At 42.3% G+C, this 26,154-nt stretch overlaps 1 protein-coding gene across 1 annotated transcript in view; it reads left to right on the top strand.

The window, feature by feature from the left end:
* Positions 1–12,675: 12,675 nt before the first annotated feature.
* Positions 12,676–26,154, top strand: part of LOC134615340 (multiple epidermal growth factor-like domains protein 11) — a 35,928-nt gene continuing 22,449 nt past the window's right edge. The window contains exons 1-2 of the mRNA XM_063459845.1: positions 12,676–12,782; positions 20,959–21,096. Coding sequence (XP_063315915.1) covers positions 12,743–12,782; positions 20,959–21,096 — 178 coding nt within the window. The 5' untranslated portion in view covers positions 12,676–12,742. The remainder of the gene's footprint in view (positions 12,783–20,958; positions 21,097–26,154) is intronic.

The raw sequence follows: 26,154 nt of genomic DNA, 5'->3' as shown, positions 1-26,154 counted from the left end.
ACACTGTAAAGGGATATGGCATAGACTTCCTATCCACACCAATACAACACTACCCCCCACGGGAAATCCATTTTTCCCAACAAGACACAACCCTTGTCACCAAGGAGATACAAGATTTGGTAAGAAAACAGGCCATTACAGAAATCCCTGTGAACACACCAGGGTATGTGAGCAACCTATTCCTAGTTGCCAAAAAAGGTGGCGGTGTTCGCCCAGTGATCAATTTGAAGCATCTCAACACTTATGTAGCATACAACCATTTCAAAATGGAGGTAATACATTGTCTAAGAGACCTCCTCCAACCATCAGATTGGATGGTAAAGTTAGACCTACAAGATGCGTACCTCACGGTACCGGTTGCCCTACAACACCAGGACTTCCTGCAATTCATATGGCAGGGCAGGAAATGGAGATTCTCATGTCTCCCGTTCGGACTATCTTCAGCTCCGTGGTGCTTCACCAAACTGATGAAGCCCATTAGTCGCCTTATTGCGCAATCGAGGAGTACGTCTCGTAATCTACTTAGACGACATCCTCGTTATGGGCCAATCTTCACAACTTGCCGAAACCCATCTATACTGGACTCAGACTCTGCTACAAAACCTGGGTTTTCTCGTCAATTGGGAGAAATCCATTCTGGTTCCCACACAACACATAGAATTCTTGGGCCTCATCGTGGACTCTACGTCTCAAACCTTACATCTGCCAATAACGAAACTGAACGGTATAAAGAAAGAAATCAGACGCACGCTGGCAACGCCCCAGCTCACCATCAGACAATTGGCAAGGATGATAGGTCTTCTAGCGGCCTCTATACAAGCCATTTTTCCAGGCCCTCTACATTATCGGGCACTACAACGCCTACAGGCTTCCCATTTGAGAGACGGGGTAGCCTACTCGGACTGGATCACCCTAAACACAGAAGCAAAAGAAGAACTAAAATGGTGGCTCCTCCATATGGAAGCCTGGAATGGTCGCGCCATCTTTGGCACCACACCAGACCTCATTATAGAATCTGACGCGAGTTTACTCGGTTGGGGTGCATGCTGTGGGAATGTATCTACAGGTGGCAGATGGTCCGACATGGAATCATCCCTCCATATCAATTGCCTGGAACTTCTCGCTGGATCCTTCGCGATCCGCAGCTTTTCGCCAACCCATGCCCAGTGCTCTATTCTTTTGAAGATGGACAATATATCAGCAGTTCGGTATATCAACCATCTAGGGGGCACGAAATCGAGGATTCTGGCGAACATGGCACGAGATTTCTGGCAATTCTGCCTGTCACAAGGCATTTCAGTCACAGCAGAATACATTCCCGGTCTATGCAACACCACTGCGGATTGGTGCTCACGACACCTCAGGGACCCCAGTGACTGGCGACTGAGCCCCAGGGTCTTCAAAGAGATCCGGTCATTATGGGGCCCCTTGGACAAAGATCTCTTTGCTTCCCGCTTGAATGCACAAATACCCAGATTTGTCAGCTGGAGACCGGACCCATCTGCACTGGCAACAGATGCATTCACCCAAGATTGGGCGTCCACAAGGAATTATGCCTTTCCACCGTTCGCATTGATCCCACGTTGCCTACTGCAACTACGTCGCCAGACGGGAACAATGGTGATTGTGACACCGTTATGGCCTTCCCAACCATGGTTCCCTCCCCTCTTAGAGATGGCGATAGATATACCCCGCATTCTCCCACACTTCGAGTACCTCCTCCAGGACCCGGACGGATCCCCTCATCCCTTGATACAACAAGGTCTTCTCCATCTCACAGCGTGGTTGATTTAAGGGGACCTTGGGCAATCCACGGAGTTTCGGAGGCAACTCTCCAGCTTCTCGAGGGTGCATGGGCACCCGGCACGAGACAGGCTTATAAGTCTGCTTGGAACAGATGGCGTGATTGGTGCTTGGAACGAGGTTTGGATCCCATATCGGCTCCTTTGACTTCGATCCTTCAGTTCCTGACTTCACTATTTCAAGATGGCAAGGCAAGATGATACGGTAAACCTGTATCGTTCGGCCATTTCGGCTTCACATCGGGGTCTAGATGGAATCCCGATAGGAAGACAGCCAATGATATGTAGACTTTTACGCGGCATGAAATTTGCACGCCCACCGTTACCACGATATTCAGTATTATGGGACGTCTCCATCGTTCTCACTTTTCTAGAAGCATGGCCAGACAATGCAGTCATGTCTCTGAAACAACTATCTGCTAAACTAGTGATGCTCCTGTGCCTCATATCCTGTAAGAGGGTTTCTGATGTCAGGGCTTTAGACCTCACCACACGCTCCTACACCCCCGAAGGGGTCACTTTCGATATTTCTCGAAGAACAAAGACATCATCTAAGAGTGTGTCATACCCAGCATTTCCAGACAGGCCACTCCTATGCCCGGTCAAATGCTTACAAACTTACTAATCTCGTACCTCAACAATACGAGACATAACGAAACATGAACTCTTCATCTCATTCCAAAAACCACACCTTCCAGTTTCCACTCGGACACTAGCTTGCTGGGTTAAGTGGATTATGTCCTCAGCGGGCATTGACACTTCATTGTTCGCACCTCACTCTGTTCGGGGAGCGATGGCCTCCAAGGCCTCCTCGATTGGTTGCCGACTTGAAGACATTATGAAAGCGGACGATTGGTCATCAGAATCCACCTTTCGTGATTTCTATTTTAAACCTATTCAACACTTTGCGGGAACGGTAGTCTCCCAGCTTTAAACCAGCATAATAGGAGCCTCCGTGTCTTAATAAAATTCACAGATTTTACTATTACCATGACGTAAAGTCATGATTTTATTAATGACACGGAGGCGAGTATTATCCCTCCCACCCAACCCGAGGAAGGAGGGAATTTGGGTAAGTTGATCTCAAGGTAAGTCCTGACTTGGTAAGTTTCTTCGTAATGTTATAAATGTTTGCTTGATCTTAACCACAAAGGTCGGATAAGTGGTAAGTGGGTGCACGGTAAGTCCTGATGTCATGGAGTTTCCCTCCGGTTATGTTTCTCAACCATTACTACGTTTTCACATTAGCGTAAAATACAGACACTATATCCACAATGCCTGGTAATGTTGCATACATCCAGTTTTATACTAGAATATTACCATATTTCTCCTTTTTCTACAGCCTAACCTACATCTTATTATGGATATTACATTGGTACCCGGATTAATTTTTCTCATTTTGACGGTTATCATTCTTCGGGATCGCAAATAAAGAGGAATAGGATTGGTTGACAGAACCTATTATGCTGGAGAGAAGAACCTGATTGGCTGTTACCATTGCTAAGGAGACACTGCTCTCAGACTGTTAATGTTATGTACTGGTTATATTTTCAAATTTTTTCTTTGCTGCTGAGGGAAATAAAGAAAGAGTGCAGCATAATACTCGCCTCCGTGTCATTAATAAAATCATGACTTTACGTCATGGTAATAGTAAAATCTGTGAATTTCAGTCCATTGATGATGTGTTGGCTGCACATTCACGCAAACCTCCCATTTTGTATTGTGTTAAGATCTAGAGACGGCAGATGATTGGAATACTAAGCTAATGGTTTGTGGAACCAGTTTGAAGTGGAGTACTTTGTGATATGGGGTGTTATTGTGATGTGGGTAGATTGTGGCCATAAAGTGGATACATGTGTTTGGTGCACAGGTAGACTACATGCAACAAAACTGTATTAAGGAGCCTACTGTGTACAAGGCATATATTCCCCCTACCATTGTACCATCATTGGCCTGAACCATATAGCACAAATCCATGACACTTCCTACATTGTGTAAAGATTCTGTTGAAGCAGAAATAGTCTGTGTGGTTTTGTGTCAAAGTATTTCAGCCTATGGCTTCACGATACACTTTTTATTTTATTTTTTAAATTCAGCAGCTCCTTCCCCTTACCCCTAGTTGTATTGATTAAAAAAAATACGTCCGTTACAGGTAGCAGGTTGACCAGGCTGTAAGGTGATCCTGGCAATACCAAATCCTAAAGTTAGAGTGTGTGAATGTGTGTGTGCTTTTAGCCATTTGTGTAATTATGATTGTCTTTGTGAGTGATTGGGCATTTAAATATTTACTTACAAGCAAGATTTCCAGCATTTATATGTGTGTATATATATATGTAAGTAGCGGTTTGGCTCTTTGTGTGTGTGTGTGTGTGTGTATGTGTATGTGTATGGCCTAAATAGTTGTGAGTTGCCATTTCAATGTGAGCGAGTACAGGTATAAGTAGTATAAGTAGTTGAACACGTATGTGTGAGTGTGGTAAGAAGGTATGCTTATTGGGGTCTCATTGACTCACTAGGCTTAGGACAGTCTACAACTTAAATACACCACTATCTATCTACCTTGGTGTTGGCAGTTGGTGTATGCACTTGGACAGAGAAAGCAGTACTGTGGGTGAGGCCTGACTATCATGTCTGCCGGACTCGTTTGCAGTGAGCTCCTCACAACCTCTGCATTATATCTCACTACTAGCCGAGGTATCATCCCCAAAACGTACCCAGCTGGGTACAGACCTGCTTCTAATGATCAGGGGGCCCTCGGAATCAAGCCTGGAGACACGCTCACCGATCCACGGCCCGGCACAGCTCCAGCGCCCTGTATGCCAGGTGGGTCCCATGAAGGGAGGAAACAGACGTTCTTCCAGCCGGGGATCGCAGGTGCCATGCAACTCACCTGATCTCCCTCCTCCCTCCCCCCCATCTGGACCTTACCACCTCAGGTTAAAATGTCCCCCACCATCCCAGAGCCCCAAAACATTACAATGGCCCGGGGCATGCCCTAAACCTGGTAGACCCAGGGGCCCACAATACTGGTGAAGGGATCAATGGAATACAGGCGCGGGCGACCGCTAAGGCCTTGGGCCGAAGATACCGGGTACGGAGACCTCGCAGGCCCACGCATTGGCAGCAGGAAAGTGTACCTCATCCTTGCAGACAGGGAACTCGCAGGGGCAAAGATAGAGCAGGGATGTCATACTAGACATGGCATGAACTGAAAGGACTACCACTCAAAAAAGTCGACTGAAAGCCGTGCTTTTACAGAGGGAGGTCGTGCCAACTTGCTGAGACGCAGCGGTGGCGACTGCGAATACTACCTGCTTCACATTTTCAGTTTTATTTAGGCCTGTTGTCTGTTTAGTTTACTTAAATATTGCAGTGATACCATAATGCCACTCTACCGCCTTCCTAATTCTGCACATTCACACAGCCACTCACCTTAGCAGCTAGCCACGAGCCACCCTAGTGCTTTACACGGCTTTAAATGGCCCTATCTGAGAAGCAACGCTACCTTCCCAAGCTTTGCCCATAAGCATATATAGAGACCGCTTCACTTGCTGTTTAGCCTGTTACTTAACTACATTACAAAACAGGCAAACATATCTACTGCATAATACTACTGACCCTCCCTGCCCGATCCGCTAAGCATGTTTCACTGACTTGTCCACCTAGCTTGACATACTATGACTTAAGCGTGTTTCTTCGTTATTAGTTTTCCTACTACTTCATTGGCCTAGCAGTATGTCTAATTATATTAACTTGTTTACCACTATACAAAATTAGGCTGATATGCACACGGCCATAATGTATGCTACAACTGTATACTTGAATTGTACTCACTCGCTATAACCTATTTTCTTCATTCTGTACCGTTATTCTTTGCCTCAATAAAAGAAAGATTTAAAAACAAAAAGAAGAAGCAGTAATACAAGAAGAAAATTAAGTTGGGACTTCCATGTAGGTTCCAAGACACCACTATGCATTTTTCTCCAGAACCAGACTTTACAAAGTGCCTGACACTTCCTACGATCTCAGTAGGTGCTTCATCCACCACTGACCCTGTTGCTAAATGCAGTCCTGAGCTTCTCTCAAACATTTATTCATCACCCTCTTTCTCATCCCCTTTCGATTCCAGAAAAAACATTTGACTGTGGACTTGACTCTATTGAAAGCTCTTTGCGATGCAAAGACTCTGCTTTGGAGTGTCATCAGATGCTAGTAGTCAACAATCAACACTACCACTCCCGTGTTTAGCTTGATGTAATCACTACTGGCTGTCTGCACTTTCCAGGGAAGATTGGCAGAAAATAATGATTCTGACACACACATGCTCCTCAGCATTGATAAAGGAATATTCATATAAAATATTTATAAGGTGGTACCATACAAAAAAAACCTCTACATGATCACATCTCAGCTGTCCGGGCCACTTGTTGGTGATATGATTCACACTTGGTCATACCCAAAGTTGCAGAATATCTAGACAGCTATACGTATGAACGTCAGCAATCTTGAAGATTCTCCACTCTCAACTGAATCAGCTACAATGCTCTACCATCACATTTCCTTACCAATGAAGATGTATAAAGGTCAGTAGAGTTGAGACTCCTTGAGGCGCTGAAAATCACAATGCCCCCTACTGTTATTGGCAGTCTGGTTCTGATTACTTGAGCACATGGAGAGCTTTGAACATCTACAGTGAACTCGCTGATGGTTTTATTGGCCAAAATAGATTTCTTCTCCAGAAGCTTGTCAGATACTCCAGAGCTATAAGCGACCTTTTTGGACACAATCTAGCAAATTGTTATAGAGCTTTGAACAAACTGCCTTGGATGCATAAACCTTACTGGAACATACAATGTGATCATGCTGATGGACGGCCACTAGGGGGGCTTTTTCAGGCTCCGGCCCTCTTCGGGTGGTGAGAAGCTCGGGGCAAAATACCTGCAGCTATATCCTCCCGCTTCATCTTTCTTTGATGAGGTCTAGCAGGAGATTCCAAGAAGAGTGGAGTAACGAATTAACACAACCAAAACAAACACCAATGGGAACCGAAGAATTCCAGATTAAACTGGGGAAAAAAAGACCTTGTGAAACTAAACTGTAATCACAGAGTGCCGCACAAATCAACAACCATAAAAGCAAACAATTTTAAAAACATCCAAGCAATGCAGCATAGCATGCATGAGGAGTCAAACTTAAGAAACCAAGTGAATCATTAAGCAAACAACAGGATATACAAGTCAAACACCCCCAACAATAAAAAAGGGAAACAAGGGAAAGGAACAAACAAAACCATATGGGAGGGAATAAGAAGCTTTATATTTGCTCTTTTAATTCCCCAAAACGAAGGCAAATGAAGCGTGCGGTCAAAGGAGAATGTCCTAACGGTTGATTTACTAGACCAGACCGCCGCCACAAGGATCTCCGACAAGGGACCACCGGAATCCAAGGCCTGCCAATGACGTGGTGCTACAAACCAAGCAAGCTCCGAAGCATCTCTCCACACCAGCCAAACAAGGAGCCATATGACTCAATAAGCAATTGTTGGAATGAATACCGCTGAATCAAAAGCTGACCATGTGAAGAATTGAGAACAGGCGAAGACATAGAAACACAATGACGTAGACAGCAAGCAACGCAAAGACGTGGTTGATCCGGAAAGCATGGGTACAAAACTGACAGTGTTAGACTTCAGTGTAATTACCATATAGGATACCTCTCTATCCTGAATCCCAGGGTGCAACAGGGCCCGAGGTTGGCCAATCCTCACAATGTAATTTAAGCCCTTGACAAAGGCACTGTTGTGGGGCGAAATGTTTGCTTTTCAGTTACTTTAATAAACCTGCCTATTGGATTTACCATTAATGGCTGGACCATCATTTAGTTTCTGCAAAATAGAATTAGACTTCGTCCTACACATCAGAGAAAAAGAGACACCTTCAGGGGAAAAACTAAAAATAATTTCACACCAAACGCCTGAATGTCCAAAACACGGCAAAAGGACACAAGACAAAAGAGAAGGGTCAACTTCGCCAAGAGCTGACATAGAGACAACCTATGTTATCTGGTCAGTTCTCAAGAATGAAGAGACATCCCAGAATAAAGAATAATGTGAAGAGGGAGGCCGTGAAAGCCTGATACCTCGAAGCAGGTGACAGACCGTGGGATCCTTTCCCACACAAAAACCATGAAAGGGAACATGAGCTGCCAAAGTGGCACTCTAAAAGATGTGAATAGTCCGATAGGACTTACCCTGGGAAAACTCGGAGGATAAGAAATTCAGGACGGCCACCACAGGGGCTGTAAATGAAGCTGACCTTTACTCTTAGCGAGTGAGCAGTGGTATAGATCTAGACTGCATGGGCTGGTGTTTTATTTTTACGATACACATCTGATTCTGATAAACAAATTAGAATCATTTATTACATCACCTATAGATGCTTTGCTCATGCGATAAGTTTGAGCACACATCTGTCTTCGTGAGATGTATTCAAAACATTATAGAATGCAGAACCCACAAACCTTAACTATAAAAGCAATCCTATAAACTGAACAGCGCACTTTAAGGAAAATAAAACCAGCTTTTAATTATCCGACCATATTCTAATTGAATTCGCTGTATCTAATGGCTAATGGTTACTAATTATTACTGTTTCCTGTAGGAGGCAAAGTGTGTGTTCTTGTATAAAAATGTCCTTATCTTGTTTATACTCTATTACCTATTCTAGAGTCTCTGCAATAGAGTAGAAAATAAATTAAAAAGAATGAAGACTGTTTGGTTAAATATTTCATATGTTATAATATATTCTCTGTGTTCTCTTTTACAGCTGCCATATCCTATCAGGCTTCCCCAAAATAATATACTATTCAGATTTGCGCTTCCCCAAACTCCGGCCCTCCAGATGTTGCTGAACTACAACTCCCAGGATTCTATGAATGAAATGGATAGGCTGAGAATCATGGGAGTTGTAGTTCAGCAACATCTGGAGGGCCGGAGTTTGGGGAAGCGCAAATCTGAATAGTAGATTATTCTTCTCTAGCAGATTCCAGTATAATCACATACTCTCCTGGTTTATTAAATCAGCTCCTAAAGTGAAGTTTAACAAGGAAGCAATTGATTTGAAATAATTAGAGCAAATCAAGAAGTCCTCTTCTCTTCATTGTACACACATGACAAAGTATGGCCCCGTGTACTGCACTCATTCAAGGCTGAATTTGAGCACTTATTAGGTGGGTAGCTGGACACAGTGATAAAGAATCATGGTTACTTATTTCCTTTGCTCTCAGTGTTGCCTGCCTGGGGAGAAGCGAGAACGTCTGGCGATATACAGTCAGGTCCATAAATATTGGAACATTCGACACAATTCTAATCTTTTTGGCTCTATACACCAACACAATGGGTTTGAAATGAAACAAACAATATGTTCTTATACTGCAGACTTTCAGCTTTATTTGAGGGTATTTACATCCAAATCAGGTGAACGGTGTAGGAATTACAACAGTTTGTATATGTGCTTCCCACTTTTCAAGGGACCAAAAGTAATGGGACAATTAGCTGCTCAGCTGTTCCATGGCCAGGTTTGTGTTATTCCCTCATTATCCCATTTACAAGGAGCAGATAAAAGGTCCAGAGTTCATTTCAAGTGTGCTATTTGCATTTGGAATCTGTTGCTGTCAACTCTCAATATGAGATCCAAGGAGCTCTCACTATCAGTGAAGCAAGCCATTATTAGGCTGAAAAAACAAAACAAACCCATCAGAGAGATAGCAAAAACATTAGGTGTGGCCAAATCAACTGTTTGGAATATCCTTAAAAAGAGCTCAGCAACACCAAAAGACCCGGAAGACCACGGAAAACAACTGTGGTGGATGACCGAAGAATTCTTTCACTGGTGAAGAAAACACCCTTCACAACAGTTGGCCAGATCAAAAACACTCTTCATGAGGTAGGTGTATGTGTGTCAAAGTCAACAATCAAGAGAAGACTTCACCAGAGTGAAAACAGAGGGTTCACCACAAGATGTAAACCATTGGTGAGCCTCAAAAACAGGAAGGCCAGATTAGAGTTTGCCAAACAACATCTAAAAAAGCCTTCACAGTTCTGGAACAACATCCTATGGACAGATGAGACCAAGATCAACTTGTACCAGAGTGATGGGAAGAGAAGAGTATGGAGAAGGAAAGGAACTGCTCATGATCCAAAGCATACCACCTCATCAGTGAAGCATGGTGGTGATAGTGTCATGGCGTGGGCATGTATGGCTGCCAATGGAATTGGTTCTCTTGTATTTATTGATGATGTGACTGCTGACAAAAGCAGCAGGATGAATTCTGAAGTATTTCGGGCAATATTATCTGCTCATATTCAGCCAAATGCTTCAGAACTCATTGGACAGCGCTTCACAGTGCAGATGGACAATGACCCGAAGCATACTGCAAAAGCAACCAAAGAGTTTTTTTAAGGGAAAGAAGTGGAATGTTATGCAATGGCCAAGTCAATCACCTGACCTGAATCCGATTGAGTATGCATTTCACTTGATGAAGGGAAAATGCCCCAAGAACAAGCAGGAACTGAAGACAGTTGCAGTAGAGGCCTGGCAGAGCATCACCAGGGATGAAACCCAGCGTCTGGTGATGTCTATGCGTTCCAGACTTCAGGCTGTAATTGACTGCAAAGGATTTGCAACCATGTATTAAAAAGTGAAAGTTTGATTTATGACTGTTAATCTGTCCCATTACTTTTGGTCCCTTAAAAAGTGGGAAGCACATATACAAACTGTTGTAATTCCTACACCGTTCACCTGATTTTGATGTAAATACCCTCAAATTAAAGCTGAAAGTATGCAGTTAAAGCACAACTTGTTCATTTCATTTCAAATCCATTGTGGTGGTGTATAGAGCCAAAAAGATTAGAATTGTGTCGATGTCCCAATATTTATGGACCTGACTGTAAGTATTTATATGCACAGAATTCACACTAGGCGGCCCGGTAAACCTGACACCTGGCACAAACGTGCAAATATCTCTGAAGTAATCAAAAATATAGCTGAAATGCTGAACATACAGAATCATACCACTATGACCACTTCTAAAAGCAGACGTTGTCATGCTAGTTGGTGTAACCCTTTAACAACATTACAACGGCATGAAATGTCCTGTACTCTTGGTGTGAGAATAGTTGAATCCCTGCTCACACCGGGGAGACATCATTCAATATCTTTCGTTCCCCTCTGTCAGCTTGGGCTATATTTAGTGACTTCAACCTGACAGTTTGACTTGGCTTTTTTTGCATTATGCTACAGATGCCCATGTACTCTCACTCAATAACATATCAGTAATCAAGGACCACCACATTCCTATGCTCTATTATTCAACCCTTCCCCTCATCCCCTTCACATTTAGTTTTTCTTTTTATAACTCAGCCACATGACTCTGTTGCTTATCCTTGACAGAGGGATGATTTAGCTTTAGTGTATTCTGCAGTTATGTAACTGAAGCAGTTTTGGTGTATAGATCATGCCCCTGTAGGCTGGCTGCTCAATTATCTGCTATTTAGGAATTAAGTCACTTTGTTTATGCAGCCCTAGACACAATTCTCTTTACTGTGACTCACACAGCCAGCTTGACACAAAATTTCATTTTCAATCAGATTTTTTTTTATCTCATGTTCTGTAGCTTGAACTTTTAGCACACACACCAGGTGACTGCATGATCTAGCAGGCTATTATCAGAGCAAGAGGTTTACAGGAAGTGTGTAGGGATACTGTGTGACTAGTGCTGCATAAGAAAAGTGATTTAATCCCTAAATGGCTGAGAATCGAGCGGTTTGACTGCAGAGGCATAATCTATATACACCAAAACTGCTTCATTAAGCTAAAGTTGCTTTGGTGACTATAGTGTCCCTAATGCAGGGCATTCAGCAGGACACTCCCAATTTCAAGGGCATATCCCAGCATCCCAATTTAGTTCCATGAATCCAGGAACACCAAGGAGCACAGTATGAGTGCATGAAACCCATGCATAGAGCACTGGGCTGTATGATTATGCCTCGACATGACAGCAGGAGTTATTTACCTATATTAATGTCTCAAGATAGCTGACTTGGAACCTGATTGGTTTGCTCTATCTTTTCCAAATAGTTGGGAGTATGAGCTTGGGTCAAGGAGTGGGCATGCCTGTGGGGGTATGCAAGCAATGTTGGGCTGGAGGAACAGGAGCCCAAATTCGGGACTTTTACCGAGTGAAAGGAAATAAAGGGAAGAAAGAATGCACAATAAATCGGTATCAACGAGAGGGGGAATGAGAGAATTTGTGCTATGATACAGCGGGATCATCTGTTAATATAGTTATTGGATGACTTTCTACATAATCTAAAGAGACAACATTTTCATTGCACGCCTAGCAATAGCAGTCAATGGAGGGTATGCATAAAAACTCACTTTTTTCTGATTTGCACCAAAAGTTTCCAACCATATCACTTATATATACTTATATTATTATTATTTATATAGCGCCAACAAATTCCGTAGCGCTGTACAATGGGTGGACTAACAGACATATATAATCATATACTTATTTATCTATTTTTCAGGGTACTGTTTGTTTGCATATAACAATTGGAAAGGAAATGTTCTGTATATAAATTATTTTGGGCAGCCTTTGGCCCCACCTCTGCTCTTGGAGCACAAGTCCTACTATCCTCAGACAGGGGCTGGCAGAGGGTAATGGGAGTTGCAGGCCAGCCAAAAGAGATGAAGTGGTTTGGTGGCTGCAGTTGCTGCTGCTGGCTTTAATAAGGAGAGCAGTAAGAGCTGAGATTGCTGGGAGCGGGTATTAGACAGTCTCACATGATGTGGGTCAGGTGATGAGAAGCAGAAGTAGTTGAAAGCTGGAGGCTGGAGGGGGGAAGCTCGCTGTCTGTGTGTTGGTGTCATGCTGTGAACATGAGGATCCTGTGCTCTGTGACTGGGTTGTGCTTGCTAGGTGAGTTCTATCACATCCTCACGCAGACAGGGATTTATCCGTACAAACTGCAACATTGTGACAGTCCACCCAGGATTGTCCCCTGAACTTGGAAAGCTGCAGGTCCTGCAGACCATGTGGGTTAGTGAATGTGGAAACCCAGGGAGCTCTATAGTTAACTATTAGATTGCTGTAAAACATGAAGACCAGGTTTAGAGGTTTGTTAAAACATTACAATGTGTTGTCACCTGATTGTTTGTCTGCCAGAGGGGGATATCAGGATTTTATATAATTAGTAATACTTCCAGTGCAAAGACTTGTGTAGCTTCTAACTGAAAGGGTTAAGTTCTTTCTTTCTAACCAGTCAGGAAAAAAAAATCCCTGTTCTAAGACGGGGGTAGGAGGTAGGGTATATTTTGGCAAATCCTGGTTTCACTTTGTTTTGGATTTGTTTTTGCTTTTTCTTTTCATAGCTTGTTGTCTAACTAGTCTGAGTAACTGCCAAAAACTTTTATTTTTTATTTATTTTTTTATTTTTGGAGTAATTGTTTCAATTAATAATTTTTTTTATAAGTGGAACTACCACATATTGTCACGGTTATTCACTTTCTAATGAATATTCCATTGATATTAAAATAAAATGTTGCATTTTTAGGCTAGAGCGGGTTTAATGGTTAGTGTTGGGGTGCTGTGTAAGGGTTAATCTGTAGTGTTGCAGACATTATTAAAGTGTAGCGTAGGGGCTAAGGGAGACGTTTACTGTCCAAGTGCTGCCTGACATTAGTGTGAGTTACAGTAACTGGTGGCAGCAACCTTGCCTACAGAAATGGGCACTCCACCAGCCTGCTGTAATGGGGATGATACTGGAAAGAAAGCCCTGGCACCCCCATTCCATACTCCTTACAGTAGAGGGCACCAGGCCACTTCTGGTACCATAACCACTTCAGTGCACTGTAGTGGTTATGGTGTTGGAATGTACCATTAAAATGGCAGCAGATACTGTTCAAGTGTTTGCTAATCTAGGTCAAAATGGCTACATATCCATCTGTTCAATGTGGGATTCTAAAACGTAATCTGCTCACTAAAATAACACATAATTTATATATATATATATATATATATATATATATATTATTTACATTTTTTTTTTTCTTTCTATTCTTCTGTTTTTATTCTCTTTTTTCCCCCTCCCCTCCCCCTTTTTATGTGAGCTGATTTGGGAGAAACTCATGACTAGGGTGTATATCTGTAGTAGTTGTTTAGCAGTCACGTATCACAAGGAGTGCATATATATGTTTTGTTGTATTTTTTTTTATTTTTCATTTGGGTATTCTAGGCGTGTGCGTAGATGGCCCTGAGCTTAAAATACACACAAAAGAACCTATTTTTAAAAGCAGACACCCCCAAGGTGTTTTTACACTTTTCCTGTTACCATTTTATTTCAGTGGTTTCTAACACCATATTTATCAATATTTACTGACAAATGCTGACTATTTTACAATAGTTTTTCGGGTTATAAAAAGCATCCCCAAATAATGAGATTTATCACATTTCTTATTTTCCCTGGGCCATGTTTGAGACTTTCTAAAACTCCCAGAAGTCTGGCTGACTGATTTGCTGGGCCTCTGTACTATTTTGGGGGATTTTATCAGACGAGCAATTCAAATTATTTTTACATTATTGATAAGTAGAAGTCCTGGAATATTTGGCACAGGGAATTTTAAAGCTGTTCACAAAATGATTTTACCACCAATTCTTGTTTCGTGGAGGTCACATTGATGGAGAATGCATGGCTATATGAAGTCACTCCTATGGCCATCTGATAGACAGAATCCTGCATTCTCGAAACACAACGCATGTTCAAGAGTACAGCATTGAGATCTATGGAGGAGCCTGCGGTACTGCAATAACCTCCATAGACAAAAGAAATTTCCTGCAGCCATCACTGATGATGGCAGTGGAGAGGGGGGGGGGGGGAGGATTGACACTTCTAGACGGCAATAGCTCCTCTGTCCAATGTTTAGAAGTGTCAAGCAGTCTAAATGTTCAGAGACAAAGTGGTCCCTTCTTTGGCTCCGTATATCTCTTGACTGGGCTCCAACACAGTCAGAAAGCGTTTCATAAAGATTCTGTCTGTATGACTCCTGCTTTGGGGGCCAATTTGAGTAACTCACATCATCTGGCTGTTAATCATCCACTCCCACATTCAAATGTATTGTTCAAGTGCCTAAATATGTATTCTAGAGTTTCTATAATCTCCTCTCAATAATGACCCTTCAACTTTCCTCACTATTACCAGGCAACATGTTCAAAATCCTAGTAATTCTGTAAAATGACTAGGCGGTGGGGAATGACCACCGTGCTTATCTCTGCTTGAGCTCTGAGAGGAAAACAGATTTTTTTTTTTGGTTTTCTCCAGAAAAGACTGCCTCTTAATGGTGAATAATCCTATCAGAAGCCCTTCATTAAGAAGCCTCTGAATCTCTGCGCGCAGTTCATGTGCGCCGTATCGCGCACCTGAGAGATCTGTCTCGAGCTCGCATCTGATCTGAGGTCTCCGGAGGCATTGGTGCTCATGAACATGCTGGTCTCCGGTCTCTGGAGGATGAGGCATGCACACTCTAGTAGAGTGGGCCTGCCACTTCCGTTAGCTCAGTTTGACAGCCAGGGGAATTATTTTATGCCTGCTTTTACAAACTGTGTGTAAAATAGAATATTCCTACTGCCTGACTTAGTGCTTTAAGCATGTGGCGTGGTCTTTTAATAGTTCACCATGAGATCAGGCATTCCAGCTGGGAATTGGCTAAGTGGCCTAGAGCCTTAAGTGAGTCTGCTCCCAACTGTTAAAACTGGTCCTATGCTCCTATTTATATGCCAATTATCATTTAGTATTGCTTCATATATTTTCTGTTGTCTTGCTGTAATTTGTTAGTACCCGAATGAAAAACACGAGCATGCAAAATTCTCACTTGGATTCAAAATAACAATCTACAGATGCTACAGTGTTTTTATATCACTCCGATAATTCACCTGATATATGTCCATATAACTAAAGTAACATATAGTCTGGAAACATCACGATGACCTTTCTGTGTTTGAGGTTTTGTCGAATACTTCATAGAGCCTTGTCTAGCAGTCCACAAACCGAAATGACTTAACCTAAAAGTTGTATTACCGTGCATACAGTCTCCCTTTTATACGATTCATGTAAGATTCTTAGATCCACTTGGAAAATCAGCCCCATCAAGTCAAGTGTCGCTCTTAGAAGGAGCTGAAAGAATTCTTTCCATTCTTTAAAATATTTAGACTTTAGTTACTTTGTTACCTATACCCTTCTATATGTAAGCAATCCATCCAATTCCGTATTATCCCATCCCCACACACACTAAGGGCTTGTTGGTAAACATTGCACCGATGGTGTTCACTATTTTGCTTTAGGTGCGCTCAGCATATGGGCAGCCTCTCTATGGGCATGCGTGTTGTCCATGACCATAATTCAATTTCTTATAGTGAAGACAATGCAGTCCAGGCACTCAGGGTCCTTTTCAAACAGCAGTTTTATTGGAGAAACACAGCAAACACTGCAACGTTTCGATCCACACTCGGAGCTTTGTCGAGGATCTTTGTGGATCGACACGTTGCTGTGTTTGCCGTGTTTCTCCAATAAAACTGCTGTTTGAAAAGGACCCTGAGTGCCTGGACTGCATTGTCTTCACTCTTCACTATATGGAATTGGGGGTCTGCCAACCCTAGTAGCAATGCATTGAAGTCTACTAGTGATGAGTGAGGATCCCTCCTTTGTTTGCAATATGTTAATTTCCGACATGTTCTATCACAGGCTCTCCACAACAGGAATTCAGACCTGCTAGCTTTGAAATTTCTCCGTACATGCATAGACATGCAATATCCTATTTCTCGGGTGTTTCAATCTCTGAAATGTGAGAATCCATTGTTGGAGGCTTTTTGTGAACTCCTCTGAAATCAATCCTGAAACCTGTTCTTCTTGCTCTGGACGCTTTCTTATCAAAGGATAGAAAAGAAGGGGAACAACTCATTCATCACACTATGGGACCTCACGAGTATGCAAAAGCTACACTACACACAAGTGAAATATATTTTCTGGGGGACCAGCGGTTGTTACCAGGTGGAGACAGGGAACTGACGACTTTTGAACGACTGCGTAAAACTCACTCTATGAAACGAAAACTATTATCCACAATGTACAAACTGATACTGTGCGCCAATACACCAGACACCCCGGGATTTACATCCAAACGGGCAAAAGAAATGAACATAGACATATCAGGATAACAATGGAAACCAATATTTATCAGAAATCACAAAGTATCTAGAGCCACTGACTATCAGGAAAGTAATTATAAACGTCTTACTCGTTGGCACTATACCCCGTCTAAAATCAGTAAAATGTTCCCAGGAACACAAGATCCTTGCTGGCGATGTGGACAGGGGGAGGCAAACTCGACACACATCTGGTGGCAATACCCAGACATTAAGAAATTTTGGATACGTATACACAAATTTATACAGACCATTATGCATAAACAGATCCCCTTTTCACCAGAATATATGCTGTTCATGCTTCCACCTCACAATCTAAATAAAAGAAAAAATGACCTGACATCCCAACTGCTGATGGTGGCCAACCATCTCATTCCAGTTTATTGGACACAAGAAAAGACTCCTTCTGTCAGGGAATGGGTTAATAGAGTGGAAAGTATTAAACAGATGGAGGGAATTACTTATGCCATTTCGAAAAATTACTTACACTTTGCTCAAATATGGAGGCCATGGTCTCTCTACCTGGGGAGAGTGGAAGGCGACAGGGGCGGCATTAAGCACACCAGACGGGGCAACTGAGGACAAATTGTCAGGAAGCAAGATATAACTTGGAATGTATAGACAATAACTAATACAAAGGAACAGGCAAACAATCTCACCACCCCAGAGGTAGATATAGAGTTGGGGGTTTAGGGAACTTAAGGGCATAGCTCACCATACCCAACCTTAGGTCTTTGTGAGGTACCTTTTGATTAATATTCAACAAAAGTCTGCATGTCACTTGCAAGAACATTAATATATCGGGAAAAAATGTGAAACTTTATTTCACTTTTTCATTTTTATAATTTTGTAACATTATCTGTTGACGTTGAACAAATCTATGTACAGATTTGAACGTTGTTTATATAAACCAATGTATTGAAAATCAATAAAAATGATAAAATAAAAAAGAAGCGGAAAATCAGAGCGTGCACATCAGGTGCATTCTAGAAAATCTTCACTCAATAAGTCTTGGAGGGGCTGGAAATATGCTGCTCCAGCACTTTATAAAACATTAGCACACCAGGGTTTACAAGCCATTGCACTCCAGCTGTTTTGTTGACAATTTCCACGATGCTTGGCCATTTGGGAAATTTTAAAGGACAACTGTCAACTCAAATGTTTTTTAATCTTTTCATATCAATTTGAAAGAAATATATTTATGCAAACAAAAAAAGAAACTCATGGCTACTTTAGGATATGACAGGATTCTTTAGCCACATAAATGTACCTTGGGTCAGTCAGTGTTGGAAAACCAACAGTTGGTCTCTATGATCTTCCTTCTTCTATGCAGGGAAGACCATAGAGATTGACTCATACTAAAAGCAGTAATTTTTTTTTAATCTACTTAAAGGGACACTTTAGTCACCAGAACAACTACAGCTTGATGTAGTTGTCCTGGTGTCTACTGACTGTCCGAGAAGGCAGTGTTGACATTGATCATTTAGACAGCCATTAGAGGTGGTTCCTGGGTCAGTGCTGCACAGTGTGATGCTGAATGATCCCCATACCGATCCATTGATTCAGTACATCTCTATGTGCAGATGCTGATTGGCATAGCGTGGCGTTTTGCTGCCCATGCACAATAGCTCCAGATTGGCATAGGTTATAAAGTCTGATCTCAGCCAAGGGGGCGGAGCCAGGCATGAGGAGACCTGCGTGGCGCTGAAAAATGGTGAACAAATCACTTTCCTTTATTTTAAAAAGGAGACTATTTGTATTCCTGTCACTATAGTGTTCCTTTAATTTTAAAGAATCTGTGTCCATTCAAAACTTTATGATATAAATATTATATTAAAAAAAATTTGTGGTGACCAATTGTCATTTAAGGCAATTAAATCTCTACTTAATTAAGAGGATATAAAATTGTAATGATTATTTTAATTATTGCTTCCCTCTTTTTCTTAAAATCTTGATCTTGCAACCTAAGAGCCCACAGGTAAGTAATTATTAACCCCTTAACATGTGACATGTCATGATTCCCTTTTATTCCAGAAGTTTGGTCCTTAAGGGGTTAATTTAGATCTATGGATTGTATATTTTTATTTATTGTAATGGTAAGCCTGCAAATTGGATATAAAATATTTTATTTGTTTTATAATTCGTTTCCACATGAATCACAAAGCACTTGATACTGTACTTTAATTTATTGCATGGACAGTATTATCTTGCATTGTAGGTGTGTTCTATGTTCACTTAAAGGGGCAATATGGCGCCATTGTAACAACGTATTGGCCATGGTTCCATTAGGCTGCAGGTGCTGTCCAAGTCATTTCTGAGCAATCATGTTTGATCAAAACCACAGAGACTTGAAGCACCCACAACCTGGCTCCCTGCTTAACCCCTTAAGGACACACGACGTGTGTGACACGTCATGATTCCCTTTTATTCCAGAAGTTTGGTCCTTAAGGGGTTAAAGGACCACTATAGGCACCCAGACCACTTCAGCTTAATGAAGTGGTCTGGGTGCCAGGTCCATCTAGGGTTAACCCTGCCTACTGTAAAGTTTATTTTAGGGTTAATCCAGCCTCTAGTGGCTGTCTCATTGACAGCCGCTAGAGGCGCTTCTCACTGTGAAAATCACAGTGAGTAGACGCCAGCGTCCATAGTAAAGCATTGAGAATGCTTGCTTTCCTATGGACTGACTGTGCGCATTCGGCGGAAGAGGGAGGAGAGTCCCCAGCGCCGAGGGAGCCCGGAGCTGGAGAAAGGTAAGTGTTTAACCCCTGACTCATTCTAGAGCCCGGCGGGAGGGGGGCCATGAGGGTGGGGAGGACCTATTTATAATATAGTGACAGGAAAACAAGTTTGTTTTCCTGGCACTATAGTGGTCCTTTAATGTTTGATAATACCAGAGGACCTGCTCAGCCAAAAAGTTTTGTTAAAATATGGATACAATTGTTATTGCTAATGCAAATGGGTACCTTCTGCTTGAGCAATGAACAAACCGGAAGCCAGATTGTTGGTATCTCAAAAATGGCCCAGAACTGGGTGTTGGTGTTCACAGGCTAATGACACCAGGGCACTTGAAGGCCTTAGACCTTCAGGTAACCTGTGCAAAACTTAGGAGTCACACCTCCCTTTTTCCATTCATCATCCTCTGCCTAAATAAAAAAAATGACTATTTAGTGTATATACCACTAATGAAAATTTGCATGCATTTAATTATTCACTGCAGCCTTGAGTGCTAACTGAACACTGATAAATATACAAAAGGTATTGTTCAGTTGTGTGCAAAAAAAACCTTTTTAATTTGTTTTATTTATTTATTTATTTTTCTTGTGTTCTGTGTTAAATCCTTTATGTAATAACCTCCATTAATTGACTGCTGATAACTCACTGTGATTTCATTCTGATTATCATAAAGGGAGCTGTCATCTCTGAGGATTTTCAATATTATGTTTACACATCCCCCTGTATTTAACAAATATGTGTTTGTGAGGTCCGAAACCTAAAATGGCATGCAGAAATCCACATACATCTTGCAACTGGGCACCGCCATCTTGCCATTGTTGTAGGCTACATCCATTGCACCTGGCAGTCAGCTTAGAGAAAGCAAACAGGACAGAAGAGATGGAACAATGTTTCAATTTCTCCTTTACATTTGCAATGTTTGCCCTGACTATGCTTTGTCTGAACTGGATTATGTTGTGCTCAATTGTTAATAGAAAGCTCTTTATGGAACAGGTTTTAAATGATTTTCAATGGTGTAAATTCTAAAGAAGTGTCCGTTTTCCTTTTATAGTAAAAACTTGGCAAAATCTGGGCTGACAATAAAACCAAAGTGTTGGATGTCATAGACAATTGGCCAAACTGATAAACAACGATGAGCTTGTATATTTTGTGCTCCATTTTGCAGTGTGTTTAGTTGGAAGCCAGTTGTCCACCAGTGTAATCCCTTTCCTTACCTCGGATGTTTCCACCATTGGTGCCAATTGCAGTTCTGTGAACACCACTCAGTGCACGGCTTGCCCAGCGGGGACGTTTTCCAGTAATGGTAAGTAGTACCTCTGTTGGAACCAGAAAATAAATGCCTTTTAATAAGTGATGCACATAGATGGGTAACCACACAGCTACTGATGTACTACCCGCCCCCCGGTGCCAACTATGATTCTGAGCAGACATTACCCAATACAAACAATATGTTCTGTGTTCGACCAATCAAAGTCACTGCTTGTTTGTATAATAGAAATAGCTTTGTGGCCAGAAATTGGGTTAAAAATTCTATGATGGCTTCTGCCCAGTGAACTGATTTACTCCTAACAGGCTTTTAGTGGTGATAACAAGATTAGGTTGTAATTCACAAGTCTTCTAGTTATTTTCTATGATGATTTATTAGATCCTAGGATCAGATTGGAGTGTACTATATGTATACAGAGCTATCCCCAGAGGGTTCTACTAGAGAACATTATACTCTTTTTCTGCTATTTAGTAACCGACCACTATGTGCCTACTTCCAAGATTTTACTATTAACATGACGTAAAGTCACGATTTTATTAATGACACCGAGGCGAGTATTATGTGTGACGAAACCAACCTCGCCACTGGGCATTGGAGAAGCCTGTTTGCCCGCCTCCTACCTGCTGACTATGGCCCCTTGAAAATTGGTACGTTTAGAGAACTATATTTGGGCATATTGTATTTTATTGTGCGGCTGCTGGCCCTTTAAGCACAGTGAATGGTATTTTATTGTACTGCTGCTGGCCCTTTAAGAACTGTCTGGGGACATATTGAGACTTTGGGTAACAATACCCTTTAAGACTATGGCCCCTGAAAAGTATGAACTTTTATTGTGTGTGTATGGCCCTTTAAGAACCGTCTGGGGGACATATTGTGACTTTGCTGAACAATGCCCCTTTAAGACTATGTCCCCAGACCTGTAAAATAACTTGTTCCTGGCTTTCCCCCACTTGGTTCAGTAAATAGGGCTTACTGAACCAAGTACCACACAGGCGGACCACCCAGAAGTTAAAGTGTGCAGGCAATTTACCTCCCAGGCTGTGAGGTTACTGCAGGTTAATTGCACGTGGCGGCGGCCATCTTTGTTCAGTCGAATGCGGTCAGCGGTGTATGCTAAAGATTCTGTGGAACTAAAATCGGCTACACATTTTACCGAACACCGCTGACCCTTACCTTCTTCCATACTGAACTTGCAGCTCCAGAGACTAAGTCCCGTTCGAAATGGGACTTAGTCGTTTTTTCGCATGAAATTGACCGGCCGCACAGCCCAAATCTATGGAACTGTTTTGGGCAGGAAAACGTGCTTGCGGTCGGTCATAAAGGGACCTCCAGCTAACTTTTGATCCGCTGGAGGGATTTGGCTGAATTTTGGAAGGGTGTATGTTTAAAGTGTGCTGATTCTAAATATATGGTGCTGATTCTAAATATATTCTATATATATATTTTTGGGAAGATTGGATGTACGGTTTTAAAGTTATAGCACATGTATAAAAACTGTATTTTCCCTGGCTGTAATAATTATGTTAACTGGTTATCTGAGGGGAAGGAACTTGTGGGTTGTAACCGTTATGCTATTGGCTGTTTTACCCCGCCCCTGTGGGCGGTCTTTTATGTGTAAGATGGAAATAAAAGCAGACTGGGTGTGCTAGCACCTCAGATCATCTTGTACCTTCATGAAGTTTCGGCTCATGTTTGGGGGATTGGAGAACTACACTCTGGGGATTGCTATAATCACTATACTCCCCAGGGTATTATCGCTGAGCTCTGCTAAGAGCTGTTCCTGTGCCTGCTCTCTGGAATTCGGAGAGGTCCATCTACTGGAAGCTAGACCCTGGTCTTGGGTCCAGAGTGGGTAGCTTGGCGAGACCCCAACCAAGCTGCGGCGGTTTGCGGGAGTCTACAGTGGTTATGGTGTCTGGTGGAGTGCTTGGAGACCTCGGAAAGCACTAGGAGCATCCGTCAGCGGAGGGTACCCGGTCGGGGTGCCAGCGGTTCCGTTACATATGCTTTTCTCTTTCTTTATTTTCCCTCCGCAGCATCGACAATATGTAAACTTGAAATATGAATAAAATAATAAATATAACAACTCTGCCTAGAAACAGGGCAGCCAATCAGGATACAGGAACAATCTATAAAAGGTCTTGAACTAGCCATCCACTTCCTCTTCTCTGTCTGTACGACCGAAGACCAGAAAATAGACCAAAAACTTCAAACAGGAACCACGGTCACATAGGAAAACCATCTAGTTCGAAAATCAAGCTGTGAAGAAACAAAATATATGGTAAAATCTAAACTCTGGACCCATCATAATATTAGCTTAATCTGAAGGCTCCAGGAATATAGCAAAGTTATAACGATACACAAGCGTCATACAACGATATCTGCATAACACCTCACAAAAGACCTACCTTGCAGATAATTAAACATAATAACCAAGTAGTGTCCGTCAACCCACCGTGAGGGCGGGTGGGAATAATACTCGCCTCCGTGTCATTAATAAAATCATGACTTTACGTCATGTTAATGGTAAAATCTTGGAATTTTATTAATGACACGGAGGCTTCTATTATGCTAGTTCAAAGGTAAGCCACCACCTGAGAAGGAAAAATGGTCAATCGGGCGGAAACAGAAATCCCGAAATGTAGATTCATGGGACCAATCCCCGATGCTTTAGAGGCCATGGCCCCCCTCACAGAATGAGCAGAGAACATTGAAGTATCAATCCCTGTAATGGAGAGAAGGTCCCATACCCACCGTGCTAGAGTGGGCGTAGACTGGAAGATGTGGTGTATGAAATGATATAAACAATAGATGTAAGTCGGGTAATCTCAATATTCGCGCACTATCAAGGTAAGATCGAAAACATGCCACCGGGCACAGATTAATTTTGACAGAATCTCATGTAGGATTCTGATTTCGTATCTGTTTAGTCCTACGAGAAATGTTGAATGATACTCCTACTGGGATGAAGGATATCGCAGTCCAACTCAAGGCTCTAACATCTGATATCCTCTTACAAGAGAGCAAACAGAGAAGCATAAGTAGTTTCCAAGACAGGTGTTTCAGGGACAATTCTTCATCCATTCACCAGGAGTCCAAAAAGGTCAACACATACCTTGACATCCCAAAATGAGGGGGGTCTTTTTAAGTAGCCTACAAACGAAAGAATGTAGTCTGATCGGGGAACCATCCAGACCTCGATGACCCGCAGAAATAGCCGATCTATCAACATTAACTGTGCGATAAGCCTTCCCCGATTTAAACAGCGATGTCAGGAAACGCAGTATCGCATTCAGAGAGGTAGAAATTGGATCCAATGACCTTTCCATACACCAGCCAGCCCAGATGCACGATTCAGAACGATAGGCATCGTCCAGGAGTTCTGTAGTTGATCATGGAATGTCTGCGAGTGACCAGGGACTCTGGAAATTAACCATGCCACAAGTTGAAGTAGGTCTTGGTCTATCAATCCGTATGAGTTCCCATCTGGATCCAGAAGCAAATCCAGTGTCACTGGTATCAGCCGTGGGAATCCAACAACCTTTTCAGAGGCCAAGGGAACCACGGCTGAGTTTGCCACATAGGAACCACTATCACCAGCGAGCATTCGTGCCTTCATAGGAAAGATAGTGTCCGAGCGATCAGGTTGAACGGAGGAAAGGCATAGTGACGTGGTGGTCATGCCCTAATATTAGGCCATATTGGAAGCAAATACATACCAGGATTACTGAAATCCCGGACTCAGACCTGCCCTTTCAACCCTTACCAATGCTACTGCATCACACAACGCTTTCTCTTTCAGCATACAAGTGCTCCCTCACGAGACATTTCCTAAATGCTGCGAAATCTCTTATCCCGCTCAAGTGGTGCTCGGCAGCATTCATCCCAACCTGGTTGAGGGCCTTCAGTCACCGTAGAAAGAGACCAAAGGGGCCCACGCTCAAGCGGAGTGGCGGATTCGGCCTGTTGCAAACTGCTGATACTGGCCGGAGGACCGGGAGGGTCCACGGGACAGTGACCAAGTCTTGAAGGTATTGGACGCACCGTTAAAAAGGCGGAATCGCAATCAGTAGCAGGTGGAGGGGTGCGCCCCACTCTCCTTTTTTTTTTCCCTCCCCTTCTTTTCTCTCTCCTCTCTTTCTCCATTGTTTTCCTCATTCTACTCTCTCCAATTCTTCCTTCCTCCCCAGTGTTACTGGGACTGCCAGTATACAAAGGGTTGTGGGGGGTTGTGGGGAGGGAAATTTAGACTCCCATAAGTTTCCTTAGACCGCAGTACCCTTATCGGTAGCTTTGTCACCCACCACCACTGTGGAAACCTACTTGAAGGTAGCATACACTACTGCTACCTTTAACGACTCTATTAGGACTGACTCCCCAGACTCGGCTGTTAGTTCAATGTATATTCTACCTGTGAGTGGCTCGCTGTTTACTGGATATGCTCATCTGATATGTAACTGGGGGGGAAAAAAAGTAGGGAATCTGTTGTCCAGGATGTGTACTTTCTACCCTCTGAGTTGGGCAACAAAGGTAATGATTTTATTCCTCCTCCCTTACCACAAAAGTCATGCTCTTTGTGCCCAACTACATATCTTGTATGGAGCTACATCCCCCATAGCCAGAATTACTTTTGAAACAACTGGCTTGTGAGCTTATAATGGCCTTTAATTGGAATGTTCTGCGCTATTACATCCAGTAATTAGTGAGTTGATTGACTTTTTTTTTTAGTTTTCAGAATGTGTAATTCTTGTGTCTTCTTGTCGTGTCTCCCAGTAATTATCTATTTTCTATAAGAAAACCACTCATTTTCGATATTGAATGTTTAAGACCCCCTAACCTTTTGATGTATATTCTAGATTAAAGATTTCTTTGAAGGACTCTAATTGGATAATGATAATGGTTTTCTTCCTAGATGTGTCTACATGTTATACAACATTGGAAAATCTGTTGGTTTTACGTGAGAGAGATTTTTTTTTTTAATTTTACATTTTAAATTTTTGTAATTTTTTTTTTTACTTTCTCCCAAGTCATTATTCCGACATACAGTATTACACTCTATAAACATATGGCCATTTATAGAAAGTAACAAAGCAA

The sequence above is a fragment of the Pelobates fuscus genome, chromosome 6 (assembly GCF_036172605.1).
Source record: "Pelobates fuscus isolate aPelFus1 chromosome 6, aPelFus1.pri, whole genome shotgun sequence".
Classification (NCBI taxonomy): domain Eukaryota; kingdom Metazoa; phylum Chordata; class Amphibia; order Anura; family Pelobatidae; genus Pelobates; species Pelobates fuscus.
This window is presented reverse-complemented; position numbering and strand designations above follow the sequence as displayed.